This window comes from Thermobia domestica, chromosome 3, assembly GCF_964235325.1.
Source record: "Thermobia domestica chromosome 3, izTheDome1.hap1.1, whole genome shotgun sequence".
Taxonomy (NCBI): Eukaryota; Metazoa; Arthropoda; class Insecta; order Zygentoma; family Lepismatidae; genus Thermobia; species Thermobia domestica.
In genome coordinates this window covers 334,781,790-334,798,714 of record NC_137456.1, presented here as the reverse complement: position 1 = coordinate 334,798,714, position 16,925 = coordinate 334,781,790, and the positions used below count along the sequence as shown (strand labels likewise).

The window sequence follows — 16,925 nt, the reverse complement described above, 5'->3', positions numbered from 1 at the left end:
AACTTCTGGCTCCATTTATATAATTTACTTCCTTTTATTTACTAAAAACCTGGGCACCGCCTAATATACCGAAACGGCCTGCTTCCGTAGGCAATGCCTACCTGCTACTCTATTGCTACGCCACTACTATTGGTGTGGAATGGACTATTTTATGTGAAATTTTTATGAAAGTAAAAAGCTTGTTATTTTTTCTAAAAAAAAGAAACAAAAGAATAGAAAACTGACATTAAATGTGAAAAAAGACAGAAAAGAAATCACATTTAAAAGTAATTTCGTTGTTTTGTAACGAGTATTATGTAGCTTTACGTCAATAGTCAACTTTTGCACCCTTGCACTCTTCTTCGTGGCTGATGCCTTGTTTTGCTGGCGCCAGAAGTTTGGAAGAATTGAATGTTGTTTTGAGGTGCTGTTTGATAACACTGAAGCCATCCCAACCATGCTGTCTGTCTGTTACGTCAACGAGTTACTATATGTAAGTACGAGCGGGTGTGTGTAACAGGGATTCTTTCAAATTGAATTCATTTTATTTTATGGATTTTCGTAATTCCATCGCTTGGACATATGCTGAATGTCTTTGGCTTTCTACAACTTTTGGATTATTCATCGAGTGGATCTGTTTCTGTTTGAAAATGATAAGGCAGCTAGCTGTATTTTCAGGTAGCTAAATATCTGATCGTTGAGGAGGGATGTAGACAAGGGCCACCAGTTGAAGTGTTTGCGGTAAGTAGAGAAATATTATACTTAGTATTTCTCTCTGTTTGTCTTTTTTATGCGGGGGGGGTTATATTCTCCGATATTAAGGTCAGGATTTTTTTCTGTTTGCTTTTGAATTAACCAATTAAAGGATAAATTGCTTTTGTTTAATTAGTTTGCTAGTTTCAGTTTACAGTTCCTCTTTGGTTTTAAAAGTTAGTACTATTTCAGGTTTGTCAAAGGGTTCTATTGTACTAATTTAGCATCCCACTTACCTTAATTCAATTTCGAGTATTTTTGCTTAGTTTCGTTTGAAGACTTTCTCTTTAGTTTAACGTCCCACTTAACTTGTTTCAGTTTCTAGCATTTTTGCGTGATTGGTTAATTTAGCTTAGCGTCCCAATTAAGTTGTTTCAGTTGGCACTATTTTGTTTAGTTTGATTTGAAAAATTTTTGCATTTGTTTAGCGTCCCCTTAAGTTGTTTTAGTTTTTAGTCTTTCTGCGTGATTTGTTTGAAAGTTTGGGGACGTGGTGGCTAAGTGGTAGAGGGCTCACCTCCGGTGCTTGACATCCTTGGTTCGATCCCAGCTCGCGCCGTGTGGACATTGTGGTGGAATATCACCGTGCTCGTGGGTTTTCTCGGAGTTCTCCCGTTTCATCCCACTTTCTTCATTCCACCATTTCATTCATTTCTCATCATCACAGTCTCCTTTAGCCTAACCGGTATTACGTGGGACGTAAAACTCAGATTTCATTTTAGGTTTGACAATTGGTTGTTTTAGTTTACCGTCCCAATTAAGGTGTTTTATTTGCTAGTATTTTGTTTAATTTGGTTTGAAGAATTGGTGTCGTCCTACTTGCGACAGTCCTATTAGCGACAGGAATTGTTAACTGTCCTACGAGCGACCGATTCGATCTGTTAACTGCTCTATGAGTCACCAATTCGTTCATACTAAGATAATGAAAGAAAATAAGGTTCTCTCTTTTTTAACTTGTTTCATGCTAATGTGATTTCGAACCTAACAAAATGTACTATGAAAAATTTCGCTGCACCTGAATTTAATACTTTACAGTGCTCACATTAAATTAACAATCTTTTATATATTCTTCCTAATAGCTATTATATTATATTTTTGAATTAACTTCTATGAATACACTGACTATAACAAAGGGGAAAACTAACTAAATATTTAGAGTAACTCCGCCTTTGTCTGATCGTAATACAATTAAGGATTTCATGTTAAAATGATACGGAGCATAAGTTTAGCTTGAATATGTTATGGCATAAGAAAGAAATCAGAAAGAATTAGGGGCTCCCGAAGAAAATTTTCTAGTTGGGGCATCTCCATGTTTGCTGCATCACGTCTGGTATTTCTGGTTTTTAAAATACGTGGTTTGCTATATTAGGTATACATTTTCTTGAGCCAGAGGGGGCGTCCCTGACTTCCCTTCGGGCGCCCATGGAAAGAGGGTATTCACCACTTGAGGATATCACATAAATCTAAAAACACGGTGTATTCGAAGAAATTATTACACAAGTTATACACATCTGTCGCAGGATTTAACAGTTCGTTTATAGTTATAAGGGATTATATCAAATTGCTATACGACAAGCTTTTATGTATAAGTCAAAGCAAGGGAGGAAGGCAAATTAAGCAATTAGTTTACGTTTTAGTAGCTTACAATAGGGCGAAAGGTAGTTTAAAGAGTTTGTTTTCCTTTTGGTTTGTTTAGAGTGAATTGCATTGCAATTGGTCGGTTTGGTTAAGAATAGCCAATCAGATGTAAGTGATCTAATTTTTTTCATATTAGTCACAGAGTCTTAGGAAGTCTGAAAAGTAGATAGTTGGTGAAACTGTTACACGTTTGTTTACCAAAATAAAGTATATTTTTACTCCTAGTGAGTAATTAGATTTGAATCAGGTATAGAAAGCAGAGCTTTCAAAGAAAGGGGATTTTCAATAATACATAGAAATATATTTTCATAGAAATATCCCTGAAGTTATTTGACATGTTTTATGTCAAATCTAACTCAAAATTAAGATCAGTTTTACTTGCACTCACAGTAGACGGAAAATATATTTGACGAACAGTATCACTGGCACGTAGAGTGTCCGGGGCCAAAGTCCGCAGAGGGCAAAAGTCCTTTTTGGGGTTTTGGGGTACTTTTTGTTGGAGTTGTGCAACATTGCTTATGCTACAGAGAGATTAAATGGCGGCGGTGTACTTTTCATGTTCGTAATGGTGTGCGGTAAAATTTGTTAATACAATGAGTTAAGTTATATTTTGGCTTAATTTGAAGTAATATTTTGTTTTATGGGAAATAGTACTACAGTCTGTGGGAGAAGTTACGACTTATTTTATGAAAACACTTTTTCAGTAACAATATACACTACCTTCCCTTTTCCCGGTATCAGTTATGAAGTCAGCATTTAATTGTAATTTAAACATGTACGAATGGGGCAAAAGTCCGATTTTTTTCTGGAGCAAAAATCCGAATGCGGACTTTTGCCCCAGCTCTCGAATTTGTAAATAATTTTATTCTTAAATTTAAAATCCAGTTTCTAACAGTAGACTTATTTAAATTCGTTTGATACGTAGGCTTTCTTTAGCTTAACTAAAGTTATGTAGGCCTGTATGGAGGTTGATTTTTGAATTTGGGCAAGCAACGCTCAACACTGATTAGTGTACCGATGGCAGCAAGGGCACTACTCATATTTCAGCGCTGTAAACAGAGCCTAGGATTAATAGTCATTAGTGCTAACACATACTCGTTTGTGTTGCTGAATCCATCTGTTGAGGTGTGAAAAGTGCACTTGATGTCATTTGGTTCATCGGTGCTGATAGAGATTTGTCCTTTGCTATTAGAAACACCACGAAAAAATATGGTTTAAATTTAAACATATACCACATCTTTTTCGGAAGGTCAAGGAAAAAAAATACGTTGTCGCTTTAGTTGGACGAATGTGTCATGGTTGGCTCTGAACTTACAATACACGTGTTTTTTTGGGGGGGAGAGTGTTGGTAGTTTATATTCCGATTCTTGTCAACAACGAACCTTTGAATATTTTTTTTCTACAGGGTGGTCCGTAAGTCTTAGTACAGTGGATTATTTGGGAAAAACATGATTAAGCAAATCTGACTAGCGGAGGGCGCACTTGGGTAAAGGAGCTACCGATTGATGCATACGTGGTGAATGGCGGCTATCATGGATCCAGGTTATTTTTTAATGGGAAGGTAGGCATGTGACACATCAATTAACATTGCTTTTGCAGGGGTATGGAGCCCCGCAAGCCGAAGTGCGTTATGTCCCGTTCCAAAGTTATGATGCCCCAATGTTGTCGGTTTTCAGTTTCCTTGCAGGAAGAACTACATGGCACTAACGCTACAAGAAGGACGTGATGCCCCAAATTTGGCAGTTTCTTTTCGTTGCAGGTAGAGCGAGATGGCTCTGACGAAGCAGGAAAAAATTGAGATCATCCTAATGTCTGGGCAAAGAAGTAGTCGTGTGATTGCCCAAAACTCCAACGCGCTCCACCCCGAAAGATCTGCAATAAGCCACAACACCGTTAGAAACCTCGTTAGGAAATTCAGTGTAACTTGTAATGTTCCAGACATACCACGATCAGGTCCCCCATGAACCGCAACAAATGAGGAAACATTCACAATGGTGCTTGCTGCGAGTGTGAAAAGTCCGAAGGGCAACACAAGGTGATAACAGGCGTACCACTTGCTTCCGTGATTACCATTCTCCATACGAACTAGTGGTATCCCTTCAAGCTGCAGCTTGTCCACAACCTTTCAGAGGATGATCCAGACCGGCGCATGGAATTCGTGAATTGGGCTTTTTTACAATATGACCGAGATCCGCATTTCCCAGCCAGCACTCTCTTCAAACGAGGCAAACTTTTATTTAGATGGGGAAGTGAATCGCCAGAACATGCGATATTGGTTGTATGGAAAATCACATGCGATCAACCGTTGCAAGAGACTTACCCCTTCTCATATAATGATGTGGTTTGGCATATGGAACACGTCGACCATATTACTGTTTTTCATTTCTGGTACCCTAAATGGTGTTCGATACCTGGACATGTTATAGGAGTTGGCGTTTCCGTTGCTTCTCCGCCCTGATGACACTTTGCCGCGATATTTTCAGCAAAATTATGCCCCATCGCACCATGCGCTGTCTGTGCGAGAATGCTTGGATCTGCATTTTCCTGGACGTTGGATCGCCGAGATAATGTGGAACGGCCAGCCCGGTCTCCGGACCTCACTCCCTTCGATTTTTTATGGGGACACTTAAAACACCTGCTGTATCAGAAGATTCGGTATGTTGCACACCTACAGGGACTTATTCAGGACGCCTATGATAGCATCAGCCCAGATGTGCTCTTATGGGTTCAGGAGAACTGCATTAAGAGACGCCGATATGTGCTGCAATGAACGAGAAATATGTAGAGCACATCCTGTAGGCGGGACTTTGGGGTGTCATAGCTTTGGAAGGAGACATGATAACGCACTTCTGCTTGCGGGACTGCATTCCCCTGCAACAAACAGTGTTAATTGATGGGTCACGTGCCCTCCTTCGCCTTTGAAAAAAAAACTGGATCCAAGATGGTTGCCATTCACCATGTATGCATCAATCGGTAGTTCCTTTACCCAAGTCTGCCCTCCACTAGTCAGATCTGCTTTAGTCATGTTTGTTTCCAAAATAATCCAATGTATAAAGACTTATGGACAATCCTGTAATTTATCAATACGAGGAATAACTTTATACTTTGTATGTTTATTGAATTCTTGTCGAGTGAGATAAACTTATATTTTTGCTTCGACTACCCCCCTTTTTTTCTAACACGAAGAATCACTTCATGCTTCGTATGCTATTTGTTTATCTTAAAATCCTTGTTGAAAACAAAATAATTCAATAAAAATGCCTTATGTCGATTTTCTACTTCGTGTATTTCAGGTGACTTCTGTCCCATTGCCATAGGACTTTTTCTTCCTATACTGGGGCAAAAGTCCGAATTTCTCCATGCTTTTTTAAATTGCTATATCTTATTAAATAATAAATTGTTAGGCTTTCTAGCATCTTCAAAATATAGAGGAACGTTCACTTATACTTCTGTGCGAAATTCGTTATTTTGCCGCTATATCTTTCTGCTCCAGCGCGATTCAAGAACCAAACTTCGGTTTTTTGCCCCCGCCTTCTCTACATATTTCATACCAGGGTTGTTCGGATGCTAATAACTCCAGAGGCAAACATATTTTACGAGAGGGAATCATATCTTCGATCATCTCAATGTAAGTGAATAGGTCGCTCATAGGACAGATAACAGTTCCTGTCGCTTCTAGGACTAATTCGAAGAATTCTTGCATTAGATTAGCGTCCCACTTAAGTTGTATCAGTTTCTAGCATTTTTACGTAATTAGTTTGGTTTGAAAGTTTGTTGGTTTTGTTTAGCGTCTTACTTAAATTGTTTCAGTTTCTAGTTTTATTTGCGTGATTAGTTTGAATGTTTGTTGCTTTGGTTTAGCGTCCCATTTAAGTTGTTTCAGTTTCGAGTAATCGTTGGGAAATAGTTAGGTTTGTTAACGGTTCCGTTTGTTTTAGCTTAACACCCCTTTTTAGTTCTTGCAATTTTGAGTATTTTTGCGATGTTAATTTGATTTGTTTTTTTGAAGATTTAATATGTTTTGGTTTAGCGTCCATTTTGAATTGTCAGATTTTTGAGTACTTTTACGACATTAGTATAATTGTTTAAATGTTTGTTTCGTTTTAGTTTAGCGTCCCAGTTTATTATTTAAATTCTGTGCTCTTTCCTCATTTGGTTTGGTTGACTGAAGCTAGTATGTTCATTTAAATTACTGAAGGTTGAAGTTTACCCAGTGCATTAGCATCATCATTTGTTGTTGGGGGTTATTTTTTATTCCAATTTGATTATCTTTAATTATTGTTAAATCAACCTTATGAATTGGTCCATTAAAATTTGTTTGTTGGAATTTATAGTCCCTGTTGGTTTGCTTTGAATTCATATTTTTGATTTGTTTAGATATTATGTTTCAGATTAATGTCCATATAAGGAATTTTATTGCTCTTGGCCTACAAAAGTTGGTTCTTTGAAATTTAGCATCTTTTTGTATAGATTTGGAGCAGAGGTTGAATAGCTTCCCAGAATTATTGCTGTTCAGTGAAACTATTTGTTGGTAGTTAGTTTCAGTTTTATATATTTTTTTGAATCCTACATTTATCAGTTTTCTGGGATTAAATCTTTTTCCTTGAACCTAATTAAATCGCTTTAGCTTCTGTTTATAATCTTTTGTGGATTATTAATTTAGTTAGTTTGAGTTCTTGATTTGGAAACTAGCGTTCCAATCAAACATTTGAGAGTGATACAGACCACTTACTTAATTTGGCTTGAGTTAAATTTAGTATTTAGAAAAAAAAAGTCGTTGATTAAAAGTAATAATTTAGATGACCGTTGAATGTAAGACCAATTTTTTAGCTCGTCTTATTTTTGTTGAGCTTAATAACTGATTGGAAAAAGAATTAGAAAATCTTCAAATTAAGCTATTTGATTTTGGATTAAAAAAAAGAATCTGATTTTATCAGTTGACTATTGGCTAACAGATCATTATAAGATTTCAAATTGAAGTTTGTCCAGTCGTAGAAATTTCTGATTGTCAGTGTGAGCATTTAAATTATTCTCATTTGTACTAAACATTTTGTTAGTTTCTAGTAAGCCAAATAATCATTAATTACCAAAACTGTTCCTATTCAGTGAATTGAATGGTAGTGGAATTATACGCAGGGTGATTAACAGTTTCACGTAAAAACTGAAGAAAATAATTACAATAAATATTACGTTTTAAAGAAAATAAATTGAATTTAGTTTTTTTAATTGATAAGTTAATTGTATAAATCCTCTAAAATAGTTATTTCTTGACTTTGATTTATTTTTTGATGTTAGGTTCTTATATTGAGATTGACATAGTTTTTAGGATCACTGATGTGATACTTAAAGCACCTCACTGTATTGTGATTGGCCGAATCGTCCTTTCTGGTAGTTCGTTATTCCAACAATCACGCAAACAAGTACTACCTGTTTTTTTGCGAGATTGTTAGACGAATTAGATGGTTTATCCCTAGTAAGCGTGGGGGCGTTAGAAAGATTCTTCCAACTTCCTCACCATATATTTTCTGTATAGGATCTCACTATATTTGTCTTGCGTCTCACCCTATTATATATGTCTTGTACCTCGCTATTTTTTTGGAATTGGAATTTGTTGATCTAATTTATAAATTGAGCTTGGATTGGTTCAGTTAGGTTGTTATTCGGTTATTAAGTAATTAATTGTTTGTGTCTTTATGAATATTGAGAATAGTTTTGATCTCTGAACCACGTCAGTATAAGATAGTCTGTAAACAAAATCGAAGAAAAAATTAAAATCCTAAGGTAAATTTTGTATTAACCCTCCAGTAGTCGCGCCGCGGTCAAAAGCACCGCAGCGAAATTATTTTATATCGTGTGCCTACTCTGTTAGTCCGACAGACTCCATCGCCTACCTAATCTTACCCCTCACCTTCCCGAACATTCCTGCTCAATCACTCCCTTATCCGTTGTTTAGTTCAACTACAAGTGATTGTTTAGTGACTCTGCGGTGCTTTCCACCGCGCGCGACTAACCGTGTAATGTTTTTTTCTCAGTGTTTCGCTCTGCATGTGACCTTTGCTTTGGAGATGTTTTAAGCTTTATAAACATAAATATTATTTTAATGGATGGAAGAGAGGTCGACAAAGTTAACAAACTGATACCATGTATGGAAAAAGAGGAAATTACAAAATGAGCAGCTTAAAAGAACGGAGGGAAATGTTAGGAATGGACTATTCCGATAAATCAGCCATGATGATCTCGTGGAAGCTTTGTCTGAGAAAGATCATGACAAAAAAAGATGATGTAGAAGTGAGTGAACATGAAAGTGGAAATGAGGAGTCTGCGAACTAGTCTGAAGATCTCAAACCCAGAAATGACCAGCGATTCCCCGAATGTTGTCAGAGCAGCAGAGGCCGAAATCAGCGACGACGAAGTGTAAAACAGTGTAAATGTGAATATAACCTAGAATAATTCAATGTAGTGTTGTATAGGTGAAGTTTTAAAATAATAGAACCGTAAAATAATTCAATGTAAACTTGATTTGATTTCAATTTAGCGCCCCTTTCAGCATCAGGGCTATGTAAGACGTGGACCTACTGCTTAACGTGGGATCCGAACCACATGAGCTCTCACCGGGAATCGAACCCGGAAGTTCCACGCCAAAGGAGCGTATGCTAACCGCTTAGCTATGAGTGAGCTATAATTGAATGTAAAATACGCTTTGAAGCTTTGTTTTATTGTTATGTGTATACAGTATTTATTTTACTAATTTATTTCTAATTTTAGACGAACCAAAGAGTTGACAAAAACAAAAGATCGTCATCAGAATTAGAATTTTCAATAAAACCAGTGCGTAGTTATCTATCTAAAGAAATATGTAAGAAAAAACATTTTATTCCAAATAAGAAATAAAAAAGAAAACAGTACATGTCTAATAGTAGGTTCCACTAATAGTTACTAATGTAAAACTTATTATAATCCCTCTTAATTGCATTATTTTAATCCTTCTTAATCAGAAAATATACAAAATTACGTTTCTAATACAAGAAAAAATATTTAAAACGATATTTGTAACACATTATGTTCGTGCGGTCCTTTTGACCGCGCGCGACTACTCGCGTTACTTTTTCAGCGCGACTTCTCGAGGGTTAATGGAAGTTTGAATTTAAAACAAGTTGTGTATTTCTGATAGCAGCTTATAATTGAAGGTCGATCTTTTTCTTCTTTCTTTAGTAATTAGTAGTTAGCGTAGTGTGTAGTAGCTTGTTTGTTATATATATTAATGTTAATCAAGTGTTACGATAATTTAATTCTTGATTATTGAAGTGATATTTCTTTTGTGGAAAGATTTACTGCATTTTTTTATTTTTTGTAACATTTGATCAACTTTTGTGTCTTCAAATCAGATTGAAAATGTCTTCACGAGAGGAGTCAGCTCTTACTGATATTTCAGATGATAATTTACAAATTATTACTATAGATCAGACAGGTCACATGACAAATGATAGAGCAATTATGAACCTGACCCCTCCTCGAAGTCACATTTTCCAGTTTTATGATCGTGTAGAAGATAATTCGAGAATTTATAGTTTAGTAGAACCTTTTCCTAGGAACTTTAGTTGTCTTGCTCAATCTTCAACACCAATTCAAGCGGAGACTATTCAATTAACTAGAGATATCTTAGGTTTTGGTACAAGGTATTAATCAAACTTGCTCTATTAATCATGTTATACCTAGGCAAGTTGAATTTCAGTTTCTAGAGAATAGTTCAGAGTTGCCAACTCCTGATAGGCCAACGAACAATTATCAGGGCTTTTCTGATTACTATAAGAGAGTTTCTTTAGTTAAAAATTCGACTCCTATAGGCATGTTTTGGACGTGTAGGCCAATGCCTCATGATCATAGATTTTTTTGATAAATTGCCGAGTAATTTTTCAAATTATGATAATCATGCTCAGGGTAATATTGCAGTTGTTAGTACAATTCCGCATTATATTAGTAAATACTCTTTCCACAAATTTATTAAATGATTTGATACAAAAGTAAAAGCGTTTAAAGTCATTGATGGCAGAATAGATTTTTAGTTTTTGATGTTCTACTGATAATTGAAAAAATAGTGGAGCAATTTTTTGCCGAATGACAGTTGTCTATAGTACATTGTGAACACGTAGTAAAGGAGATTTTCAAGTAGAAGTACAATATGCCGTAAATAGTAACTCTTCATGGGATTTATTTAAATGTAAAATACTTGATAGATTTGTGTCAAATACAGTAAAACATTCCTTAGTATCTGAAAGATTATTCAGAAACCAAAAGTTAAATGAAACGGTGGATCAGTTTGTTGAAGTTTTATAATGCATTTCTTGTTTTGAGATTTAATTGTAGTGATTCCTAATTTATTAACATCTTGTTAGATGGGATGTATCCATCAGTTAGATATAGGATGCTTCAGAAACCATGCACCTGGTTCAAGCGTTTCAGCAGTTGTATCAGGTGAATGTTGAGAATACCAGGAAGGCTCAGCGTCAGTACTGTCAGTGGCGGATCTAGAAGGTAAAAGGTTGGGGGGGCAGAACCCAGACTATGATAGGTATATTATAAGATTATTATAATTTTTTAAAATAATATATAGATAGTAACTCAGAAAACTAGGGGCCCTAGGCCCCGATTCTTCACTGCTATTAGTTGCATAACTCTACATCCATCTCCAAGGCTAAGCATGCAGCCGAAATATATATATATATATATATATATATATATATATATATATATATATATATATATATATATATATATATATATACATATATATATATATATTGTAGAGATATATGGTTTTGGGATATATTATTTTGGAGATAGAAAATCTCAGTTATTAAATGTTGTATCAAAGTATAGTAATCAAATGTTGTCATGTAGAATAAACACGTGTTTGTGTTTATTTGTTGACGTATGTCAATAATTTGTAAATGCGTTGAATGTTATTGTTGTGTTATGGCTAGACGCTAAGTCGTCAGTTTGTATGTTTATTATGATTTGCAATGTTATGGTTGAAGAATTGAAATGTCATCAATGTGAAACTCTGTACGTAACAGTGACACACTTTGACTGTGGCATAACCGTCAGAGTTGCAGAAAATCGTTGGTCTGAGAATTTGATCACGATGTAATTCGGGTGAAACTAATGTTTTACCAATAGCTGAGATAAACAGAAAGTCAACAACGAGAATTCCAGAATGTCTGGAAATGGAGAATAAAAACCTCTGGTCCGAGAGGATTTGGATCAGAAGTGGAGGATCGACAGAGAGAACCACTTGTAAGCTCATCGCAGTTTATTAGTCAACTGCGAATCCAGTCCAGGAGTAGATCTAGGAAGATCTTGCATCATCTAGGACAACCATTAACTTGGATTATGGTTGGATTATAGTCGGACTCTACTGTTCGCCGACTATTTGCAGCAGGAGCGATCCATTGTCATAGAACTTCAACATCCAGTCCAGGCAGTCATCTATCAGCAAGGTATGTGTATCTCAGCTATGTAGGAATTATTCGTGACTGAATTCTTAGATGCTAACGATATGTGATCTGACGCGTTATACACAATCTACACTACCAATATTCACACTTGATATTTCGTATAATACAGATATTTAAATGGAAGTTAACTTTTTGTGGTTTTTCTCTGCTCCCGCTTCGAACCTACTCATTTCAGATGGTGAGTAGTAGCGATCTCGAAACGTCAAACATTAATTCATCCCCATGCAAATTAGGCACGACGGTTGGAGGTTGTTATGGTGGAGATAGCTGTGGTTTAATCCCAGGCGTAATTTAGAAGCATTTGTAGTGATAACCCACCAATGTTATGGTGGAGATAGCTGTGGTTCGAGTCCCGAGCCGGAATAGTTTTAGTTTTAAGATTATTTCCCACCATTGTTATGGTGGAGATAGCTTTGGTTCGAATCCCGCGACGGTACAGTTTTAGTTTTCAGTGTAAGGCTCACCATCATTGTTATGGTGAAGTCATGTTTGGTTCAAATCCCGGCTCAAAATTAATTGTAGATTAAGTAATTTAGTATGGTAAAATTTAGTAATTTTAACGTTCACCAGTTGAATGCGAGATTTGGTTCGGATCTCGAAAGGCTTAGACAATGACTCTAGTATATAAAGTTATCAGGTTAACCCACACCACCCTCCCACACTACGTAGTCAATTGATAAGTGACCGAAAATACTGTGTTGACGAGGGCGCAAAAGGCAAGTAAGGGTATTAATATAGAAGTACATAATGTATTTGGTGTAAGGACACCTGAATGACGAAAAAATTCTAGTGGTCAAGAAACAGCCGCGAGTCCCAAAATTATTTTAAGTAAAGAACCGGTGTTCAACTTTCCTAGTAGTCCAGTAATAAAATCCGTGTCGGAAGATTTTCCCTCTATTATAAATTTAGATGAGAATTTAGTGAATAGTAAAAGCAAGGACGTTAAAATGACTTCAAACATCACCTTTTACGTGGACATAAATAAATTACCAAAGTTTGATTTGAAAAACGATAGTGACATCGTTTCTTTCTTTGATGAGTTCGATGATGCGTGTCAGATGGCAGGTATCGCCGAAAACAAAAGGAAAGAGTTGATACCAAACATTTTTAAAGGAGTAGGGAGACAATGGATAAAGTTGTTCCTGAAACGGAAGAATATAGCGGAAATCCAATATAAGGATTTACAGGCGGAAATCGTTGAGGAATTTACTAAGTCGAATGTGACGCTTGATATAGAAGACCGGATTAAAGAACGTTTACAACAAGAAGACGAAGCTGTCATAAACTATGTATATGACATGCTGGTTCTTTGCGAGAGATTAGACTCCAATATGACAGATATGAAAAAGATTGGAATAATAGTTAGTGGGTTACATCCGTACTACATGGAGAAAGTAGGAACGGTAGCCTACTCTAATTTAGATAAGTTTGTAGACGATCTACAAAAGATCGAGAAGAACAAATGTAAAATCACGAAGCGGGTGAAGCGCGAAACAGGAAAGGTGACAATAAAAGACTTAGTCAAAAAGATCAGGGAACAAGTCGAAGATGAAGGAAGTGAGTCCGAGTTGGATCACGTGGTAGTAAGAAAAAGTAAAGAAGAACACAAAATTAAACAAGAGCCGCAAAGTCTAACGCAAATCGCGGAATTGGAGAAAAAAATCGATAAGTAGCAAATCGCGTTGTCAGCAAAAACGCAAGAAGAAGAAAAACAGTATAATCAAAGTAGAAAACAAGTGAAAAATCAAAATTTTAGAAACAATCAACAATATAGAGGTAATAATAGAAATAAATATCGCGGAAATAAGAACAAATATTGGTCAAATAATAATAATAGAGGTCAAAATAACAATAGAGGAAACAATAGTTTTCATAATAGACGTGGTAACAGAGGTGGATACTGGCGAAATAATCGTGGACGTGGTCAACAAGGAAACTGGCAAAGCAGTTGTCAGAATTCTTGTTGTCAACAAAGTCAATATTCTGATAATCATAATCCGGAAAGGTTTGTGCAAGTTGTACCTGCACAAGTGAATGCTACAACATATTACCAACCTGTAGGACCGAGTCGTTTAAACTGAATACATCTGTAAATGAGCGAGGCACATTTACAGGTAACAGGAATATGAGAACAAGAGATGTTATTGCCTCAGTAAAATTGGAAAATAATATGGTATATTTACCAGTAGGAATAGAAAGCAGACAAATTAAAGCGTTACTAGATAGTGGATCACAAATTTCCATTATCAATGAGAAATTAGTGCCACCAAGTGCGCGAATTATTCCAAGACAAACGAAAATTAGGGGTATTACGCAGAATACACTTGTAATTAAAAAATTGGCTGTAATTAAGTTTAAAATATCCAATCAGACATTTCATCAAGAGTTCCGAATAATAAAGGATTTTCCGTATCAAATGTTAATCGGGAATGATTTCTTGAGGACACAAAATTGTCAAATAGACTATGGGAACAGTAAAATCTTAGTTCAAAGGTTCGGGAGACCGACTAGAAATTGTAAGAATGATCAGGAAACAAGATTAGTTTCCGATAATATCGCGATAAGTGTAAAGACAAGTTTAAAACCAAAATGGGTTTTAGGACATAGAGTTAAACTGTTACCAAGAACTAGAACGACTGTTGAAGTCAATCTAGTAAATTCTTGGGCGAGTAACGAGTATCTTTTAGAGCCTGATAAGTTATTAGAGAAACAGTATAATGTATTTATACCTAGGGCGATATTATCAAAAGAAAATCAGAAATTAGAGAACATTAATCCATCGAACAAGACAATAATGTTAACAAGGAATTTGAAAATTGGAGATGCGGAAGAATGTGTTAGTGAGACGGAATTGAGACAGGAAAGGTTAACGGATGATGAAATTGAGGAAGTGTTAGAAGCACGGAAAAATTATGACAAGACAAGATTAAAATATGGCGAAAAACTAAACCTGAAATTAAAAAGAAATTGGAAAAACTTTGTTACGATTATGCAGATGTTTTTGTGTGGAGAGACAATGAGTTAGGCAGAGTTAAAGGCGTAGAACACAAAATAGAATTAGAAACGGAAGTTCCTTTTAGAAGGCAACAGTATCCGATCCCAATTGCGATGAAAGACAATGTTAAAGAGCAAATAAATATCCTGCTCGAACAGAACGTTATCGAGGAGAGTAATAGCTCTTATAATTCACCTATGCTGTTCGTTAAAAAGCCTAATGGAGCGATAAGAGCAGTGCTCGACTGTCGGATGTTGAATCGGCACGTAAAATTCCATTCCGTGGCGTTGCCGCCCACACATCAGATTCTAACATGTATGGGGGGTCATAAATTCTTCAGTGTGCTTGACATCAAAAGTGCCTATCGCGTTCCACATTCCTGGCGTCGGTGCTTACCAATATTCCAAGCTCCCCATAGGTTACATTCAGTCTCCAGCCATATACACGAAGATCATGGCTGTGACATTAGCTAACGTTAATCCGGAAGCGGTGTCATATTACATGGATGACGTATTCCTTTATGTTAACAATCAAGAAAAGATGGTGTCTGTATTGCATTCTATTTTTCAAAGACTGAGAAAGTATGGCTTGAAATTGTCAGTAGAAAAGTGTCACTTTATGGAGGAGAAAGTTTTAGCGTTAGGTCACATTGTAAGTGAGGCCGGATACGAAATAAGTCCAAAAGTGATACAAGCCATAAAAGCGTGTAAACCACCAACAAGCGCAAAAGAACTTAAGTCGTTCCTGGGTTTGACAAACTACGTACGAAAATTTTGCAAAGATTACGCAGAAATCTCAGCAATTTTTCAACCGTTGCTTAGGAAAAATCATAAATTCGTATGGACCGAGGAGCATCAAAACAGCTTTGAAAAATTAAAAGATGCATTGTTGAATGCACCATTACTAGCGCCATTCCGAGAAAATCTAGAGACGAGAGTGTATACAGATGCGTCGACGAAGTCAATAGGAGCAGTTCTCATGCAGAAAGAAGTAAATGGAGAATGGACACCAATTTCATATTATAGTAAGGTGTTGAGACCGAATGAAGCTAGAAGACACATAGTAGAGTTGGAAATTTTGGCAGTAGTGAGTGCCTTTAAAGCATTCAATTACTATCTATATAACAAAGAATTCGAATTATATACGGATTGTAGATGCATTAAATATTTGCAAACAACACCTAAGTTATCACCAAAGTTATTGAGATATAGTTTAGAAATGGCACAATACCAGTATACACCTGTGCATTGTCCGGGTGAGAAAAACCCGAGCGATGTACTGTCGAGGAATACCGATATTCAACCCACGGATGAAGATATTGATTTGGATGCATTACCAGTGAAAATCGAAGATCTGGAAGTAAACATCACATTTGATGATGACGTAGACGTAGCTGAATTGCAGAGAAAGGATTCTTTCTTCGGACCCATAATGAATGCTATTGAACATCCTGAGGTAGCAGACGAGAAATATGAGAGGCAAGCACGTTGGTATGTGGTAAAATATGGAAATCTTTTAGAACACAAAGGATGGCAAATGGAAAGAAATTTCTATTGTGCATTCCTTTTTCATTAAGGGAACAAGTGTTTAAAAACTTGCACTGTTCGATTTATGGAGGAGGACATTACTCCTATACCAAATGCTACAATCGGGCATTAAAATCTTTTTACTTCCCTAATATGAACATTTTTTTAGGAGAAGGTCAGCCAATGTGTAAGCTGTCAGATTCAGAAGCGTAAGGCAGGTAGGACACCATTGCATCCACAGACGTACCGCAGTCATATGCCATTCCAGCATGTAACTATGGACGAGATTGGGCCATTTAAAAGGTCTAAAAACCATCGAAATAAATATGTGATTGTGTTTGTAGATAGTGCTACAAGATATGTAATTGCTAAAGCAGTCCCTGCAATAACATCCGAGATTATAGCAGAAGTGATTTTTGAAGAGCTAATCACGAAACACGGCATTCCTGAGATTCTAGCGATGGACAGGCATAGCACCCACCGAAGCCGAGTGATGGAAGAAATGGCAGAACGTTTTGG

General features: G+C 36.3%; 1 protein-coding gene across 2 annotated transcripts in view; it reads left to right on the top strand.

Moving 5' to 3' along the window:
- The window catches only part of LOC145681230 (uncharacterized), a 157,439-nt gene that overhangs the window by 57,495 nt on the left and 83,019 nt on the right, over positions 1-16,925 (top strand). The window contains exon 2 of one of the 2 annotated variants that reach the window (XM_081752778.1): positions 10,764-10,996. The exons of the other annotated variant lie outside the window; for it this stretch is intronic. Within the exon in view, the coding sequence (XP_081608904.1) occupies positions 10,764-10,785 (22 nt within the window). The 3' untranslated portion in view covers positions 10,786-10,996. Of the gene's footprint in view, positions 1-10,763; positions 10,997-16,925 lie in introns of those variants that run through there. 2 annotated transcript variants of the gene reach the window in all.